Source organism: Triturus cristatus, chromosome 5_1, assembly GCF_964204655.1.
Source record: "Triturus cristatus chromosome 5_1, aTriCri1.1, whole genome shotgun sequence".
NCBI classification, from domain to species: domain Eukaryota; kingdom Metazoa; phylum Chordata; class Amphibia; order Caudata; family Salamandridae; genus Triturus; species Triturus cristatus.
The window spans coordinates 298,479,976-298,500,118 of record NC_140587.1 but is presented as its reverse complement, the minus strand read 5'-3'; the positions used below and the strand labels follow the sequence as shown (position 1 = coordinate 298,500,118).

The window sequence follows — 20,143 nt, the reverse complement described above, 5'->3', positions numbered from 1 at the left end:
GGTCAGAGAGTCTGGGATGCGTGGCAGAAATGTCCTGTCCCTTTAAGGCTGCCGCCACTACCTTATTTATCATGTCTTGGAGTTCAAGAGGAGAAGGATAAGGAGGAACTCCAACATGTTCGTTTTCCACAGCCTCCACCTCAAAGGCCTTCTTTAGCATGCCTCTCTTAGAGAGTGCTCCCCGCCCATCTTCTTCCATGAGTGCAGGAACTGATGCTGATCCCTGAGGGAAGAACCCATCCTTAAATAGTGTCAACTCTCATCAGGGGGAAATCTAATGAGATTTAGAGTCTATAAAAGACCCCCCCTCTTTATTTTCTTTTTTTTTAACAGGTAAGCCTTGGGCTTGAACTTTTATCTCAGAACCTGGGGGCTTTTTATTTAGTGGTATAAAAGTGAAGACTTTATAGCTTCATTCATCATAGCTACCTATAAATTTGGTGTTAAGCTGAAAACCTCTTCTGTTTTATGTACAGGCTGTTACTACCAGCGCAATGGAGAAATAGAGGACACGCTGGCTTCGCACAGTCGACGTCTTCCATCCATAAACTAATTTTTAGTTCTAAAAACAACCAACACCGCCATTAAAGGTAAGCAAGATGCGCTGGCTACACCCATCCGCCTCTGTATATTACAAAAATACAGTAACCGCATCAGTATCAGACGTAATGAGAGCGCGCTGGCTAAGCACAGCCGCATCTGCCACAAAAGGAATCCACGCTTGTTTAAATAAGCAATATTGATATTAAGTAAACAACAAATACAAGAGGAACTTACCAAAGGATTGTTTTGATAAAAGATAAAAAGGAACAGGATGTGAGGGGGTAAGTCCCTCATTTGTATCCAGGAAAGGGGAGGTGTGGCTCAATGTTGGAATAGTAAAAAAATAGAAAAGTGAACATGTATATTTTCTTGGGAGCAGAGAGGAGCGGTGGAGGCAGGAGCCTCATTAGTAAGGACTGGGACAAGGAAGACAGATGAGGAGGTAATGACGTGTTGTTGTCTGGAGCGTCCATCTCCCCTGCAACAAGGCCATTGCTTGCAATATGGCTCCCTCTTGTGACCTTCTGCAGCAGCACCATAAGGCAACTGGCTAAAGCTGTTTTAATGAGGCACCAGAGAGACACAGATAGCAAGTAACTACCATAGGCGCCTTAAGAATACATGTGAAGACCAGCAATAATTGTTTGAATAATAAACAACAGCGGAAGGGAAATATTTGTACAAATGAGAATCCGCCTTAACCCGTAGTATGGCGATGAACTCAAGATATAGAGACTTATATTATAGAGCAGGCAAGTATAAAATGTTAGCTCCATTTCTGCTGTAGGCTGAAGACTGACCTATCACACCTTGACAAGAGTGATCGATTCACTCTTCAAGGGGAGTTATTTTCAGACACTGTTCACAGGAGGGTAACAGACTCCGAGCTCTCCTGAAGGAGAAATAAGAAACGCTTTCGAGGAATTATAGCATTTTAGTACTTTTCTTAGTACTTTTTTTGGGTCACAAAGGTCTTATATCTTTTTTCTTCCATCCTTGAAGTTTATTTTCTGTTATATTTGGCAGGGAGAGGGTGTCTCAAAGTTAGTGTACCGAAGAAAAGCAGTGATAGGGAAGGTGAAGGGTCAAAATGAACAGAAACTTCGACTCTTATGTGCAGCGGAAATAAACCTGCCCCGTGGTTCTCTTCTCCGCACAGGGACCGGATGCCAATTAACAGTGGCAACCAAACACCCAGAGCGAATGTGCCTTCAGCACTGGCCACCTCTTCTAAAGCAAGGACAGTCAGTCAGGGTGTTTTTTATGAACATGAAAACAGAGAATCTAACTGCAAAACATTTCTCTGTGTGGTGTTTATGCAACCTGCATCATTTGAAAGTTTATCTCTTTAAAAAAAGAATCACGAATTCTATTTAGGCACTGAACAACAATTGACAGTGACAAACACAAAATAAATCTTTTGCCCAAATTAATCTAATTCGTGTGCAGAGGCAACATAACCGGCCCAGGTGGTGATCATTTTCCACGAGGTATTTTTTAGAATCATATTTCATATGATCTTCTCCTTTATTTATTTTGCCTTGGGAAGGGTTGCGCCGACATAATATCAACATTTGCATATTGTCTACAGGGGCAGCATGTGAATCAACATTGGTCCTAATTTCCACAGGATTGTGTCTGGTTTATGAAAGTATTTGAAGTTGCAGTTTCTGTAATATGGTCCAGCAGCTCAATATTCTGATCATACAGCCAGGTAAAGAGAACGGTCTTCAGTGCGCGTCTTAAAATACGAATCCATACCCAAACGCAGAATTCAATCCCACCTGATCATTTCCCTTGGATTTGATACAAAGGCCAACATTTTTCATCTGTATGTTGTATTGAAATGTAACTAGCTATAGATACTGTGCTATACTATACTGTGCAATACGTTACTGCACTGTACTATATTATGCTGTGCTATACTATACTATATCATACCATTTTATGCAATACATTATAATACACTATAGTATATTGTTCTACATAGGGTACTATACAGCACTATATTATACTCTACTGTACCATACTATACTAGATAGTACTGCACTATAGTATACTATGCTACAATACTACACTATACTATGCCATACTATACTAGATGATACTGTACTATACTACATTATACTCTATCCTATACTATACTCTTTTTTGTTAGTGCTAAGTATGAAACAGTTTTGAAAGTTCTTATGGTCTTTTAGGAAAGGTTATCTAGATGAATCAAGATTTGTTATCATCTCCGTAGGTCATCAGTGAGAGAAATGACTGAAGCAAATAAGCTATGGTAAATATATAAATATTAAAAGGTTGAGACAGAGAAAAGAGCCCTAAGGGGCACCGTGAGATAGGTTTTTAAATTCTGTTTGGAATGGAGGTAAGTAGAGTGATTGAGTCAGGTCAGTAATATTAGAGTCTATCTAGCTAAGCATATTGCCAAGAATGCGGGACTCATAAAGTCCAGCAAGGTTTCCTGCCCTAACTATTTGGTGCCTGCAGCCTGTTCCTGAGTCACATGACTGGGTGTAGTTGGCAGTTGGACTTTGTTTATTCCTCCCACACTGCCACACAAGAGAGGGATTACGTGTGTCTGGGTGGGCCATCAACTGGCAGGGTGAGAGTCGGGCTGAGCTGTGTACAGCCCCATTTGCAATTGAATAAGCTGTGCCCTGCCTTCACACAAAGGACTAATCACCACTTCATTGTTCATGCAGCCAGTTTTGAGCCAGGCAGGGGAGGCAGGAAACTTGAAAGACTTTTAAGGGAATTCTCTAGAAACCTCCCCTATTTTAAAATGGGCACCAAGGATTTAAATATTAGGCCCTCAGACCCAACTCTTCAGTACACCTCTGTTCCTGTATAAAGCTCCGAAGGACTGCTCTGCAAAAAGGACTGCTACTGCAAAAAGGACTGCTACTCTTTTGCCTGGATGCCTGCTGTCTGTGTGACAGGACTGGACCTGCATCTTGAACAGGGGACCACTGAAGTGACTCCAAAGGTAGTTGGCTGGCTTCCTGATCCTAACAGAGCCACAGGGACAGAGAAGGCTCCAACCAACTTGAACCCAACCCCTGGATTCTGACTGTCGCAGGTGGTGCTAGCCCAGTCCTGGACCCTTGTAAGTAGGCTCCAAGGTGCTTTGCCAGCCCAGCGATGGTCCTGTGACCTTTACCCATGCAGTGCAACGCATCTCCTCATAGCTGTTTCGTAACCGACACATCCCAGATGCCGTACTTCATATCGCAGCCCGCAGCTTCATCAAAACTGCTGCTGCACAAAGCATCCTCAGTGCAGGCCTTCGCATCACAAGCCCCTCATCAACGGCATCCTAAATGAAGATGCAAGACTTCACATCGCAGCCTGCTGCTTCGCCGGAACTGCCTTTGTACAACTCATCTTCGATGCAGGACTTTGCTTCACAAGCCCCTTGTCGACAGCAGCCTTGATGGCGACTCTCAATCACAGCCTCGCAGATCGGTGGAACTGCTGCTGCTTGATGCATCTTCGATGCATGATCGCACAATGCTCCACAGCCAGGATTCAATGGAGCTTTGTTCAGTGGGCCTATCTTGCTCCCTGTATCCCGCCCACACTCCATTGCGGTTGAACTGAACCTCTGACTTTGTCCCGGTCCGGCAGGACCAGATAACCACAGTTGGTGCTTCATGCTTCTAGACACTATTTTAAATCTTCAAAATTGCATATCTCCAACTGATTGGATTGTTGTTTTTGTGGCATCAAATAATTTATTAAATTGTACTCTATTTCTCTTAGTAGTTGTGGGATTGTTCATCTGTTGTGTTTTCAATTTATTACTGTTTGAAGTGCTGAATAAATACTTTACACACTGACTCTAATTTAAGCCTCACTGCTTTTGTGTTAAGCTACCATGGGGGTAAGCACAGGTTAATTTGGGGTTTGCTTGTGTTTCTCCCGAACAGAGATTTTGGTTTCTGCTTGAGTAGGGTTACAACCCCTCAACCAGTAGCCCAATTTTGAACTTGTACCAAGTCATTTACTCTGTTATACAGATGTTTAATATCCTCATTGACAAGATCCCTAGAAAGTTACAGATCTCCTTGATATGCCAAGACAGATCTGGTAAAAGATGTCTTTCTTAAGATCGAGGTAACACAGACTAAAAATTAGCTTTTCTCTAACTCATTAAGCTCCCTTAATTTCTGTCTAAAATATCGTTGGATGAATGTTGCAATATAATTATTTCTACAGATTCCATGACTTGTGGGAATGGTTTAATTGATTCTTTCTGGCTCTTGAAACCCTGAGTGTGACATCACTCAAGATGCCCCATGAATGTACAATTCCACTGATGCTCCTACATGGATTTGACTGTCATTCAGACTCCCTTCTGGCAAAATTGGAATTGATAGAATGTAAACCATGGAAGTGCTTTCTTCAAATACACATTAATGTGCAGCAGTGCAGGCTCTGAGATTAGAACTGGGCCTTGAAGGGGTGACTGCCAAGGCATATGAGCATTTACTGCATTCCTGGTACAGATTACAGAAAGCTAAAAGTGGACCTCGCTGACTCAGAAGTTGGCCTACCCTCAGCTAGTACTTTAAAAGGAACAAGACAGCTCATAGAGGGAAAAGCGTCCAAATGGATTAAAGAAGCGTTAGGCCCTGAACTTGAAGTAAGTATCCAATAGGTTCCAAGGACATCAGGATCAGTAGTATATAGGCAATTATTTTCTTGTCAATTTTGACTATTTCTGTCTTGCCGAATACTCTAGAGTTTCATGTTGAATTGAGGCTTTTTCAGTTTTCTCTTTTTCCTGCCTGTTCGTCCACAGGATGTCTCCTCTACTGAACTATGGCCCAAGTGTAGATCCCTGCACACGATCACACAGACCATTTCTTCTATAGCTCTTCAAGCAGCCAGGATCTTTGTTATAGGAGACCTCAATGTGTGATTCGAGTCTGTGCAGGCTCCTAATTCAGCCTTCCTTGTTAATTCTCTCACTGCCATTGGCCTTACGCAGATTACCAAGTCGGCTACACAGAATGCAGGTCATACGCTAAACCCTATTTTCAGCACTGGCCCTTTTCTTGCTGCAGACTCCCCAGTCCCAGTGATCTTGTCCAATTATTTCATTATCCACTTGACAATTAAACCACCTCTCGCACTTCTATCTCTCACCCTCCCACTCTTCAGCCACCTATGTCTGGAACAAAATCTGATTGGCAGGCCACACTAGCCACTAATGTAACCTCATCCCCCCCTCCATCTCAGCTAATCTGGGCAAGGACATCTTCCATTGCTGAATCACTACCAAACGTCATGTGGAATCACTGGTACAAATTAAGCACTGTTCACACATCCATTGGCACATGAGTCCAGATGTAGAAGATGGCGCAGGTACATAGAGTCTTAAGACCCTCAGCACATGTTCAAGTGGAATGAGAAGACCTAAAGCCACTCTTCATTCCGAAGGGTGTATTTGGCCTGGATTCATATCATGCCTTGCAATTATTCACCCATCCATGACCTTGGACCCAGAGCAATGTATGTGTGGGTAACCAGAAAACTGCAAATAACCGCTGGCCAAGGCTCACTCCTGCTTTAGGTTGTTTTGATGTGTAACGTTTGTAGAGGCAAAGTTATGTAGTCATTGGCCTAAATGGCTTATTTTATGTTGCCTTTTCCTCTTCTTCAGTCCCACCCACCTTACTCACATATCAGGCTATATTTAATCCTTATCAATAATAAATCATTTATTTGTCTCTTTTTTCTCTGTCTTGTAATCCATGATGTCCTGGTTTGATACACTGAGTTTTATAAAGGCCGAATTAATGCCCCTTTTGCTGTCATTAATCATCTGTTTCAGAGATGTAACACTCTTCTCTTGAATTGCTTTATGCAGTCGCAGCCGGCATGTCTTGTGGGTAGGGGAGGCAAGGGGGGCGCGCGGGGAGGGGGTCTTCATGGGGGGGGGGGTAATTTAACAATAAGCCTGCCAGGTCCCGCGTCTTCTCAGCTGCTGCTCCTGCAGGAGCAAGAAGCAGGCAGCCAGGCTCCCTCCCTCAAACCAATCACAACGCTGCAAGCAGCGTTGTGATTGGGGGAGCCGCCGCCCAGCCAGGGACTTACTGGGAGGCCATGTTCTCCATGCATGGAGAAGATCAGAGTGCGCATGACTGGTTTGGGCGGCCCCAGAGGGCCGACCAAACAGTCATTGCACCCTCAGGACTGGGTACACCACTCCTCCCCTGCCCTGGCTGCTTGCAGAGCAACCCCGACAACACGCCCTTCCGCTGTTCTTTAGGAAAGACCTGCGGATTTAACCTCGTGTGGAGACAGCTGCTGCGCCATGCTTCTCTCTCCAGCCACTGGAAGAGCTCCTTGGGATCCAATTATCAAGATAATTTCTCTTTTATCAGCGCCACTTGCCTCACCTTCGGAGACCGCTACATTCAAAGGTAGAAACTCGCCTGGCTGCTGCCACTGCCAGAGTCCAGGTTGTTTCTGCTTCTCGCACTGTGAGGAAGCAGTGGGGCGACGTTCCTCCGCCCTAGTGGAGGAGCCGCCCCGGGCTTTCTGCTCCTTGAGAGTAATTATCCTATTACACTGAGTCCTCTTGCCCGTCGAGGTCATGCTGCAAGTTGTGTAGAAGAGGGACCTCATCCTTGATGTTGTGAGATGTTGCTGATGATGGGAAAGTGATTTCCGTTTGGCACATTGGCTGTTGCTGTGAGTTTTAGCATAATACCTGCCATAGTGCTACTTGTGGCCCCCACCATTATCACTTTATTTGAAAATAGGTCAACACGCTTGCCTTCACCTGATGGGCTATTAAAGTATAAAGACTCTCACAATCCAGCTCTCAAGTAGGTAATCCTACTTTGAGATGTTAACCTCTGGACTACAAATTGAGAAAAATCTTTAAAATGATATATGTAAAAACGTTTTGGGAGTACAACATCAAATAAGACAATCCCTCTGCAGCACATCTTAGGTTCACGCACCCCAGGACATGAGAGGCTGATTAGACTAAACCATAGGGCTCTGGCTTAACTGTGCCAACCAAACAGAACACAATTCAATAGAGACCATAAGAATTACCACCGGGACAACCAATTCCCCCAAGTCTTTGCACCCGAAGACCTATCAAAAAACTTTGGACTATTCACAGTATCTTTAAACTGCATATGACACCTCCTACTCTCCGACGAACTTAAAGGGAAGTATGATGGTGCGACTCAAAACTCCTGAATTAATAAGTGATTAAACACTTTAATGCAACATAAAAGGTCTGTTGAAACCAATGAAAAAAGGATGATTAATTACTAGGGAAATAATTAGTCTACAAAGTGGGCGTTCAGGTTCCGGAAGCTACAGATGCCTACAGCAACTTTTGAAAACGGCATAGCCGTAAAATGGAGTTGCATTGGGTGGAAATGTTAGGGTGAGGATGGAAACTAGAGGAAAATGGACTAAATCTGTCCGTGACCAACACATGACACCAATCCACTCCTCTTGGACACCTCCTAAAATTCTTTACATTGAAGAACCTTTGCAGCTTTCTTTTGGGATTGATTGGGTGTCTCCTTCAGTTCCCACTTTTTCCCGGTCTTCATGCCCTGTTAGATTTACCTCTCAATAGAGCATTTTATATTTCACAAGAAGGTTTCATTAGCATAACTCAACAGACAAGCATTGCCAAAGCAAGTTGTTTTTGTGTATTTTCTTGAGACTTCGCTCATGCATTGTGTTTTGAAGGAAAGGGGATTGATTCCCTGCCATGTAGAACCTGTAAAGTCTGTAAAGGTTTTCTGATCCAGGCAGTGTCAAGTCCTATTATAACTCCCCAGGGTTTTGGTCGCCTTGCATTGTCACGTGCTGTTAAGTGTTTAGCAGCTTTTCCCACCACTTTACAGTTTACACATACCAGGAGTCACAGAAGTAGCATTTATTGATCGTGTGATACGTGATGCAGCCAACAATACATTGCGCATTACCCTCTGTAAGAACCAGGTTGCATGGCTTTCTGAGCGTCATTCCCATAGGATCCACGTCTACCCAAGTCTCTGTTTCTAGTCTGTTGTCGTTGACTGTATGTTTGGTCATTGTTCATCTAACTTCGCTCTTTACACTGTCAGTGGGTGCCCTTCACAGTTCTAGCTCCTGTTCAATGCTCTGAAACATTTGACTGTGTGTTCTTTCATTGTTTCTTTTCCCCAGTGTGTTACATAGAGTTGTTCAACTTGTGTACAGCTTCTTGGTTTTTACTCGTTGTGCCTACTTGGCTTTTAGCTGGCGGGCAGTGTTGTCACTTAGATGAGCTCTGAAATTACTGTACCATTTTTCAAAGTCCATCAGAAAGGGGCATCAGCCATGTTCTGCTTGACATGCCTAGTTGGGGCAAAACCTGTGCACCTGTCACGACTGAGGACACTGATCCTCACCTCCCAACTCTCATCCGGGTCTGCCCCAGGGCCGGACCTTGAAAGGAATTATCCATCACTCACACTGGATTGGAATATGGGCACGATCAGGGGGGAGCCCCCCATGCACAGTGTTCCATTGTTCTGTACTATATAGATCAAAATGCTTCAATACTCAATACCTCGGTGGACACCTTTGTAAGAGATGGGGTCAGTCATATGCATAAGAGTGATTTATAATTTTTGGCACACTTTCACCATTCCATAAGTTCTGCACTTCCTTATAAGGACATTCCAATAACACTTGGACCATAGTGTGATTGAGCCACTGTGCAAAAGATGGGATACCTGCAGCAATTTAGGAGTTGAATTGGTAGTGACAAGAATTCAGCCAAAAGCTTGCTTTGACGCTTTTTGTTGTCGCAGAATATCTATGTTTATTAATTAGGAACCTGAAGCAGTGAAAGCTGGCCGACCTTCCAGAGCCTTCAGACTGGTCTTCCAAGATAATCACACTTTAAGCTCCATGGGGCCAGTAGCGCCAGATCCAGGCCATGTTTTCAGGATAACCATTGTATATGTAAGTCATTCCTATGTAGATCAATTGTATGTACATTTCGTTCATAAAGATATCTTAGCGCGGATTCAGCCGTTCTGGAGCTCCAGGTGATGCTGTCATGAGGGGCGCTGCACTGATACTTGTCGCGATTACCCGGAAGTGCTGCTGTGCGCATAGATGACTTGCAAATGCATTTATCAGTGTTACCAGCTAGGAGCAGCGCCTTGACCCTTGTCTTCCTCCTTTCTTGCAGGAAGGGGCTGTTCTCCGGACTGCACCTCAAGAAGAAGAAGAACAAAGGTGACAAGGGAGTTACCATAGCAAACAAAGGCGCGCTAGGTAAGGCCTACAAAGTACACACCACAGCCGGCACATGGAACAAGGGCGAGGTGGGCTGGTGCTCGCCTCTCGGGTCATAAATAGCTCCTTTGCATTTGTTGTCCTCGAGGTCAGACGTCAAGCGCTAGGTATCTGACAACGTAAAAATAGAACTTATCAAAGTGAGCAGGCACTGCAGACATGCCCGCTTTTGTGATAGCCCCATGCGAATATACTGGTTGTGAAAGCAAATCTTGCTTCGATTGTGTAAGCTCAAAAGTAGTGCTACTACACTGCTACCACTTCTAAGCGCTGTAAAAACCAGATGTTACTACTACCCACTTTATGGTACTCAATCTCGGAAAGATGAGTACAGTACAGGGAAGCGACTTCCCGCCCTCCAGAACACTTCATTTATCAGCATTGAAAGTACATCTCACTGAGCCATCCTCCCACTGTGGTCTCATATGCACGAATGCCCTTGGAACACTTCCCGTTGCATCCATCCCTCCACTCATCGCCCTGCCACACGACTCGTACCTTGAGGTCAACAAGATCATCCTTTTGTAGACTTGGTACAGGACAGACCTAAGCAGGATAAGATAGAAAAAACAAGTAAATATTCTTATAGGCTAAGAAATGAATTATAAGTATAAGTAAAAATGCAACCTGTCCTGTTGTGGCATCGCATATAGACCACTAGCAGCACAGGTTTAAATGGACAGATAATATGGGATTCTATGAATCTGGACCATGTTTATTAAGGTCATGTGGTTGAATTATGTCAAAAAAATTCTGAGTGACCCAGGAGATGAACAAGGAGACTGTGGTACAACACTATTTGACTTTGACTACGTGTGACATCCAACCGTATCTCATATGCTGTACCGAGGGATATGATAGATATCTTTTAACTCGTTTTAGGTTCAACACTTTTCATCGTCTGGTTAGTTACCCAGGAATAAACGATTGGTCTAGAGAGCTTTCTCCTTGCCCCTGTGATAACGTGTCACCACAATCTACTATCCATGTGACACTGTTCTGTAAATTTTATGCACGTGAAAGAACACAATGGATTCTCCCCTTATTAAAACAGGCAGGTTGGAGACAATGTAAACCAGCTGTTTTACATTTACAATTTTTAGACAGTGTACTATCTGTATGTGTCATGACTGGTTTTCTGAAAAACGCACTGAGAGCTAGAAAAAGTGTAAATACATACCGCTTGGAATGCAGTGCTGCAGGCTAATACACCTTACTTGAAAGCACCTTTTGCACTTTATGTCAGATAATTGTATTTTAATTAATGTATTTTATCTAATGTTTTTATCTATCTTGTTTTTATGAATATGTATGCTTTTGTGATTTTAAATGACTAAAATCGAATAAAGCTAAATTTGAATTGAATTGAATTATAAGTCACTGTATTTGCATTCTGTTGTGTGTGCTGAGGTGAGGAGCTGTCAGAGACTTTACTGTTCACCTTTCTACTCCATAGCCTAGGGGCTGGATGCATTGTTACAGACTTGGGCCTGATTCAGAAAGGTACATTTACACATTTGTGTTAGTTTTTTTTTATTTTTTTATTTTTATAACTCTTTTTATTAGAAACAATTCGACAACAAGGCATAGTGTCACAGGATCACAATATAGGTAGCGGCAAAAACAAGGATTTCTCAGGATACAATAAACTTATGCAGTTGGAATTACATGGAAGAGGAGACATCTTCGTCATACAATCGAGGAGGGATACATATGCTTCCACGGTATAGATTCCAAGGGGTCGATATCTTGGTCCATTTACGGGGGCAACCCCCTCGCAATGTATACAGACTTCTCTCGTTGCATGCACCAATCAAGGTCCTTTTTCCAGTCCGCGAGTGTGGGTGCGTTTGAGGCCCCCCAGTGCTGTGCAATATTCCTTTTGGCGATCATGCAACCAAGTGTGACCCATTGTATGGCGTAGGTTTTGAGGTCTGTCGGTTCCCAGATATTAAGAAGGCACCTGGGAGCTTCTGGCTGGATCTCAGCCTCCAAAACTTCACTCATGACCGTATGTATCTAATGCCAGTACTCCTGGATTAGTCTACAATGCCAGATGATGTGCATGAAAATGCCTGGCTGGAGCAGTTTATTGGTTTTTTGGTATTCACAATCTACAAATGTAATTTTACTAATAGTAATTTTACGACTGTGGAGACCCTGCACATAATAAAATACTCCTGTCTTATCTGTTTATGTGCGGGGTTCTCCGCCTCAACAGTGGCGTTTCCGCAGTTATAAAACTAGTGTCAGTAAAATTAAACTCGTAGTTGTGAATGCCAAAAGAAAATTGTAAACCTTCACAAAAGTGTGAGTTTACCTTTCTGAGTCAGGCCCTTTGCATCTTCCATTATCATCTGTCAGTGGGGCCAGTATAATGTCTAGAGCACACTGCCCCCAGGGCCGGCTTTACCGCTGGAGGCGCCCGGGGCAACAGTGTTCGCTGATGCCCCACCCATGACCAACTCCACCACAGATTCCCTCACTACCACCCTTTAACAGTGCCCCTCTAGTCTCTATAACCACTCTCTCTCTCACATGCATAGAATTAGTTTTATAGTGCCACTCACACCAGTGCAGGGTGTCAGAGCAATTTACATAATACGTGTGTAAATCAGTGTATAGGAAATGTTACATAAGACAGAGGACTACAAGGTGTAGGAGTTACAAGTCATCCATACTGGTAGGTAGTATAGTTAAAGAGTGCTTGGTCTGGGGAAGCACAAACTCTGGATTTAAAATGTAACACCACGGTTGGGGGGTTCTCTTAAATTATAAGAATTGATGTCTACCCAAATGAACCCTTTTTGCAATATTAGGATAATGAAAGGCTGGGAAAAACGGTTAATAGCTGTGAGAAGTTGGCCTGGTATATGCTGTCCACTAACTAAAGTGGGCACCACGTACCAGTCCAAACAACCCCTTATGGTGATAGGTTAAAGACAACCTTTATTGAAAGCTATCCTAGTGGTAGCTATGGAGAGCAGCCTTCAGGCTAAGTCTTGAAGGAATGTAAAGCAGCTTGTTTTACCAGTCTATAATCTCTTGAATGACCACATGAAAGGACAACCACACTAGGTATATATTCAAAATATATGTATTTAAGATAAAACACACCCCGCTAGTCTCTTTATGAGACTGGAGTTCGAAGTACTTAAGTTACAAGTCAGTAATCAACAGTAAAAGCACAAATACACGTTTGGGCCCTAGGGGCATACCAAACCATATACCAATAAAGTGGTATAAGAACCACGACTGAACTAGACACAAGGCCTAGAGCCTTTAGAAGCGCTTGGGCCCAAAGGAACCACCCAAGGTAGTGACGTAGGGGACCCACGGGGAACGCGTGCAGTGTTAGGACACAGGCGCGAATCGCCATTAACTTCTATGGGGAAACTCGCGGTTGTAAAATTACAGGTTAAGGACACTTAGAGGATGACTACAAGCAAACCCTTTTGGACTTAGAGGTGTCTAGGGCCAACATCCACGGGAGCATCGGAGTACTCGAGTTACCTCACCCAGGGAAGCCGGGTGCATAGTTGTCTTTTGGTGTCGGGTCGTGGCGTTGTTTTCAATGGCAGCTGGCAAAGAAGTGCTGCTGCCGTGAAGAGGAGAAGTGTCAGAAGAGATCCAAGCCTGGATCAAGGCTGGAAGGAACCTGAAAGCATAGGGGACAGAGTCTGGGTCACTTACCAGTGACCAGGGGCACGATAGTCCAATGCCCACAGATGTCGGGTGCTTCAGGTGAGTTGATGGGTGTCTTGACTCATCAGCCACGAGGTCCAGGAGGCGTTGACTATGACCAGGAGCTGGATTCGAGTTGTCCCACAAAGTCTGTCGAGTGCTGCGGTGTCGGCAACCAGAATGGACCCAACAAGCCTTGGCAACGGCAAGTCAAGTGGAAATAGAAGAAAGACGTCGGAGCAGACCAGCAAGGTCTGGGGGACTCACCCAGCAAGGGTAAGTTAGGGCACGTCTGGAGCAACCAGGAAAGCTCAATCAGAAAAGGATTTGCCTTCGTGGGGACCCACTAGCCAATGGGCTAGCAATCGCGAAGGAGCCTCAAGCAGTTACACTTTAAATTGGCCCACGGGTCACTCGTGGAGTGGAGGCCAGACATCTTCAGTGCAGTAGGTGCCCGAGGATGGGGCTACTCAGAGCCCAAAGCACAACTTCGAGGAAGACCAGGAAGATGATGTACCGGCAAAAATGTATGGTGTCCAGGGGTTATGGTTTCACGTCACCCACGATAGCCACTGGTCTCAGCTTTGCTGTGGACTCAGGGTAGCCTTGGGGAAGTATGGAAATCCACCTCTGGTGATGCAAAGACTTCGGTGTCCGGCGGGAGCTTCAGAGTTGCAGTGCGGACAGTTGCTTCTTTGGTGCCTGTCAAGCAGGGGAGTCACTCCTTGACCCCAAGGGAGATTTCTTCCATCTTCTAGTTGAAATAGAAAGTCAAAGGTCCAGGATATATGTTGCAGAGTTTCGTCCAGGGTAATCTAAAGTCTCAAGGACTGGGTTCCTATACTTATACTAAGATAGGGGGTTGGACATACTCTGGGGACCCACCTATGGGAGGGTTTGGAAAGAGGGGTGGTTACACCCATTTCCTTTGACCAGTTTCACGCCAGAGCAGGGGCAGGTAGCCCCTGAAACCGGTTTGAACTGGACTATGCACAGGGAGACAAAAGTGTGCCCCCAGTGCAGGACTTCAGAGCACCAGAGAGTGCTCCTGCCCAGCCCCAATACACATCTGCCTGTCTGGGGAGGTGGTTACACCTCCCTGTGACAGGAAACCTACTGTCCAGGCCTCCTCTGCCGGAGTTTCGGTCAGCAGCAGGAGGCCAGACCCGTGTCTGTGGCAGTGGCATCCATTTTGTGATGCCAGGGCTCTAGAAAGTCTTTACCGGTTAGACCAGTGGGTACATGTCTCTCCCTCTAGAAGGGTGGAATGCTACCCCCGCCGCCAGAACTGGCGGGGAGGGGGGTAGTATTCCAAAGTGTTTGACAGCAAACACAACATGTTTTCGTGCAGCCAGTCCAAAGTTAGCATTTACTGCGAGGTTATAATGCACATAAGAGTATATGGCAGGCTGCACCACAAACCGCATCAGAGGAGGTACTCCGAACGCTGCAGAGGGGCTCTGCTCATGCAGGGGCACCCTCGCACATAAAAACCAAGCACTCTGCCTTCAGGATTGTTAAGGCCTGCCATAGGAGTGACTTATAGGTTTTATATGTCTGTGCAATGGTAGTGATATAGGTAGCCTATACCACAGTAAGGGGTGCATGCACCACCTTACCCAGGCTGCAGTAGCAGACCTGTGGTGTCATTTTGGAGGGCTTCCCAGGGGTGGCATAATACACGCTGCAGCCCCTGGTAGGCCTCTGAGGTACCTATGCCCCGGGTACATAGTATTCCATATACTAGGGACTTATAAGGCACTCCAGAATACAATTAGAGATGTACCTAATGTACATAATTTCTAATTTAAAACACTTGTAGAGCGCGGCGTACACCTTGCGGTTTCTTGGCGCTGGAGGTTCAGTAACTGAGGAAGAAAGACCATGGAAGGGTGGAGTAAGTATTAGGCGGGGAAAGCCTGGCTGAAGAGGAAAGTTTTCAGGTCTCTACGGAAGGAGAGATACTGAGTTGCAGAACGGAGATTGTCTGGAAGTGAGTTCCAGAAAGTAGGGGCCAGAGTTGAGAAGTTAGAACCGCCCCACTTTTTGCGTGAGAAGCGGGGGGTCTGGAGAAGGGACTTGGAGGAAGACCGGAGATTTCTAGCGGGGACATAGGGTTTAATTAGTGAGGCGATGAAAGCGGGGGCAGTGCCCTGGCGGGCCTGAAAAACCATGCATCCGATCTTGAAAAGGGAGCGTTGTTTCACGGGGAGCCAGTGAAGCTTTTTTAGAAGGGGGGTGGAGTGGTGGTAGCGTGGAAGGCTGTATATCAGCCTGGCCGCCTGGTTCTGGATGGTTTGGAGTCTACGCAGGCTGTACGCTGGAATGCCATGATAGAGGGCGTTGGCGTAGTCCAATCGTGAGATTACCAGGGCGGCTATGATGGTCTTAAGTGCCTGGGGAGAGAAGAAGCGGGAGACAGAGCGGATAGTTCGGAGAGTGAGGAAACAGGAGGAAACCACGGAACTGATTTGTGAGTGAAGAGTGAGCTGATTATTCATTTTAACACCCAGTGTTTTGACCACGGTGGAGGGGGATGGTGCCGGGCCAAGAGAGGGGGGCCAGAAAAGAGAGTTCCAGGGGCTGGATGAACCACCAGTGAGAACCAACTCGGTCTTGTCAGGGTTCAGTTTAAGATGGTTGTGGTTCATCCAGTCCCTGATGAATGTCAAAGTTGACTGGAAATTAGAGACCGAGAGAGGAGAGGGGGACAGATCAAAGATGAGCTGGAGGTCATCCGCGTAGTTGTAAACAGTGACCTCCAGCTGCTGGAGTGCATAGATAAGAGGAAAGATATAGAGATTAAAGAGTAAGGGAGAAAGAGAGGAGCCCTGGGGAACACCGCAGGTGACAGAGAGAGGGGTGGAGGTGAAATCGCCTAGTCGGACCGCCTGAGTGCGGGCCCTCAGAAAGGAGGAGAGCCAGACCAGAGCTGATCCCCCGATGCCGGCCGCCTTGACACGGGCAAGTAAGATGGTATGGTCCACCGTGTCAAAGGCGGCGGAGAGATCAAGGAGGACCAGTGCCTGGTGGTTGTTGTCATCCATACCCTTTCTGAGGTTGTCTAGGACTGAGACTACGACCGATTCGGTCGAATGCCTGGGGCGGAATCCTGCCTGGCGAGAGGCCAGCCCCCCATTCGCCTCGATGTGAGCGCTCAATACCGCGGTGACATGGCGTTCCATCACCTTGCCCAGGAAGGGCAGCAGGGAGATGGGGCGAAAGTTAGCCGAGATGGAAGGGTCCGCGCCGGGTTTCTTCAGCAGAGGCACTATGGTGGCGGCCTTTAGTGCAGGGGTCACAACACCCTGAGCCAAGGAGCTGTTAAGGAAGGCGATAGGGGGATCAGGGCAGCTAGAGTAGATTTGCTGTAAGATGCGTGCGGGGCAGACGTCCGCCGGAGACCCCGACTTTACTTTGGGGAGTATTGCCAGAAAAGATTCCTGAGTGAGGGGAGGGATGAGGGTGAGAGGGTTCTGGACGGTGGGGGGGGAGGGATCAACAAAAGCAGACGAGGGTAATGGGATATTAGCCTTGATAGTTGTGATTTTGTCCAAGAAGTAGTGATTGAGTTGATCACAGAGGGGCTGGGAGGGAGGGATTTGGGACGAAGTTCGGTCAGAGAATGCCAGGTCATTCACAATGCCAAAGATTACCCTGGGTTTGTTGTCGGCAGACGTTATTTTCGTGGAGAAGTAGTCGGTTTTTGCAGCCAGGATTGCTGATTTATATTTAGCCAGTGATGCCAGGAAGTGGGTTTTAGATGAAAGGCTATAATCTTTCCTCCACTGCCTCTCCGCCCGTCGGGCACTCAGTTTGAGTTCTTTTAGGTGGTCGTTAAACCATCTATTGGAGTCCTTGAGTCGGCGAATGGAAATGCGACGTAGGGGAGCCACTGAGTCGCAACCTCCAGCCAGCCAGGTGTTAATGGCCTTGGCTTGAGAGGCAGATGATAGGCCAGAGAAGGAGGGAATGGAATTGCGGAGCAGGGAGGTCAAGGAGGGGAGATCCAGCCTGTTCCAGTTCCGCGCCCAGGTGTTTTTGGCACGCGGGGTTTTGGAAAGTGGGTTGTGGAGGATGGAGAAGGAGATGAGGGCATGATCAGACCAGGGGCATGGAGAGACAGCCACCGAGGCCAATGGAAGGTTGAGAGACCAGACCTGGTCGAGTGTGTGCCCGTGAGAGTGAGTGGGGACAGTTATATGTGACACGAAGTTGAAAGATAGTAAGGATTCTGTAAATTCCTTTGAGGCAGGGCACTCGTGTGGGTCTGAGGGCCAGTAATTAAAATCCCCCAGCACCAGAACCGAGGCATAATTGACCACCAGATTGGCCAGTAGGTCTTGAAAAGCAGGTAAAAATGAAGGTGAGGGCTGAGGAGGGCGGTACACGAGAAGGCAAGTGATGGGAGGGGAGGATAAGAGGGAGCGGACTACTAAGAAGTCAGCAGGGAGCATAGGGGGAAAAGGAAGTGATAGAAAATGCAAATCTGACCTGGCGATTAAGGCGACCCCACCGCCAGCCCTGCCCGCCGGACGATCGGCACGTAGGGCCACGTAGGAAGGCGGAAGGGTAGCCAGGAGGGCGGGGAGGGAGGAGTCACAGTACCAGGTTTCGGTCAGGAGCAGTAAGTCCGGTTTCTCGGTGTCGAGTAGGACGTACAACTCGTGGTGGTGCTTGACCGCTGACCTGGTATTAAGTAGGATGACAGACAGTGCTGGGGTCGTGGGACAGGGATCGGCGAGGGGGGGGCAGGGTAACAGGGGGGTGCGTAGCGGGGGTAGCGGAGGTGTGGGGAGGGTAGGGGCAAGGCCTAGTGAAGAGACGAGTCTATGGACGGAATCCGGGAGTGGCCAAGGGCCTTGAAGGGCGATGAGGTCCTTAGGCGAATAGGACAGGATTTTGGCATGGTGTCGTGCCCCTGGCCCCGATCGGCCGCGGACGGGCGCAGACGGGCTTGACTTATGCGCGACTTCGGCGCGAAGTCGGCGCTCCCGCTGCGCTCGTCCGCTGCGCGTTCTAAAATGGCACATTGTTATAGGTGGCCGTAAGGGCGGGAAGGGGGCGTGGCCTGAAGGTGGGCGTGGCCAGCCGGCAGGAGGGCGTCACGTGAGCGCTTGATCCGCTACACGGAGCCCTCGAGGTGCAACCAAGCAAATAGCAGCAGGTAAAGTTTAAAATACACAAAATACACAATCTAAAAAGAGCGTCTCCCGGCTTTCCGCCTCAGGAGATGTGAACCCAGTGAGCGCACAAGAACTGGCGCTTAAGAAGGGCGGGAAGGGGGCGTGGCCTGAAGGTGGGCGTGGCCAGCCGGCAGGAGGGCGTCACGTGAGCGCTTGATCCGCTACACGGAGCCCTCGAGGTGCAACCAAGCAAATAGCAGCAGGTAAAGTTTAAAATACACAAAATACACAATCTAAAAAGAGCGTCTCCCGGCTTTCCATTTTAGAGAGGAATCAGCTAGGCTGGGGTCCTGATTAGCAGGGCCACAGCCAGACTAAGGTCGAAAAACAGTGAAACACCAGCAAAAAGTGGGGGTACCCATGCGAAGCAGATCCTGCTCTCCTACAATAGCTCACTGTCCTATACTATCATTTTAACTTATACACTGCAAGTAATAAAAGGATCTCTCTGACAAAAGCAATAACCCACTGAGTTATTTACATTATATACACTTCTGTGATCTACATGGTACACATTCTTTGCAGCAGGCATATTAACCCTCTGCACTATCTTAAAAGTTGAATCTTCCACTAGACAAACCTGTGATCTCTCTCCAGGAAGCGTATTAATCTCCAGAGAGATCTTGACATTTTTATTGTTGCCTGAAAATTGCTGGGGGACAGGAACGTGGCAGCAGGTGCTTTTAAAACCATAATAAACTCTGCGCCCCCACCCAAAGTCAGCGCCTGGTACAGTGGCACTGACCGCACTGCCCAGATGTGTGCCATGATGCAACTTTACCTGGGTGCAGCCTGTGCACAAGAGGTGAAGTGCCCCTTCTTACAATTAATTTCCTGCCCCCAGCACAGCACAAAGTCATACCTAAACTGGGGCAGTGCAGTAGTGAAAGGTGTTCACTTTGCAGGTGTCAATGTGGCCCGCCTATAAAATGGGGATTGGGGAGTGACTGCACACACCTAGAGGGGGATTTCTGAGGGGTTCTTGAGACCTTGTTTCACCCTTTTCAAGGGGATGCCCTCAGTCGGTGCACTGACTGTACACCAACTCTTTGTGGTGACAGTTAATGATCCACCATGACAGCTTCTTTGCATGTGAACCCAGATATATAAAATGTCTAATCTCTGTAGGGCATCTCTAAAGGAAACATTGATTGTTATTAGAGCACTTGAAAAGTTTGTGTTCATTCTGATTGTCACTGATAGCTGTGTCCTAATGTTAGGAACATTGAAATTGATGGCATTATGGCAGTGTGTTAGATGTTTTTGTAGTGCCTGAGTCAGAAATGTCATGGGACCCACATGTAATGGGATGCAAATGTCATGAGCACCTGTTTTAAATAAATAAAAAAAACAACAACTGTGTAGAAGAGAAAACACAGTAGCTCTAATACCTTGCACCATCTAGT

The 20,143-nt window shown here is 46.6% G+C and overlaps 1 protein-coding gene across 2 annotated transcripts in view; it reads left to right on the top strand.

Moving 5' to 3' along the window:
* Positions 1-20,143, top strand: part of FER1L6 (fer-1 like family member 6) — a 974,281-nt gene that overhangs the window by 429,824 nt on the left and 524,314 nt on the right. For both annotated transcript variants that reach the window (XM_085604988.1, XM_085604987.1), the window contains exon 2: positions 9,761-9,846. In XM_085604988.1, the coding sequence (XP_085461114.1) occupies positions 9,761-9,846 (86 nt within the window). The remainder of the gene's footprint in view (positions 1-9,760; positions 9,847-20,143) is intronic.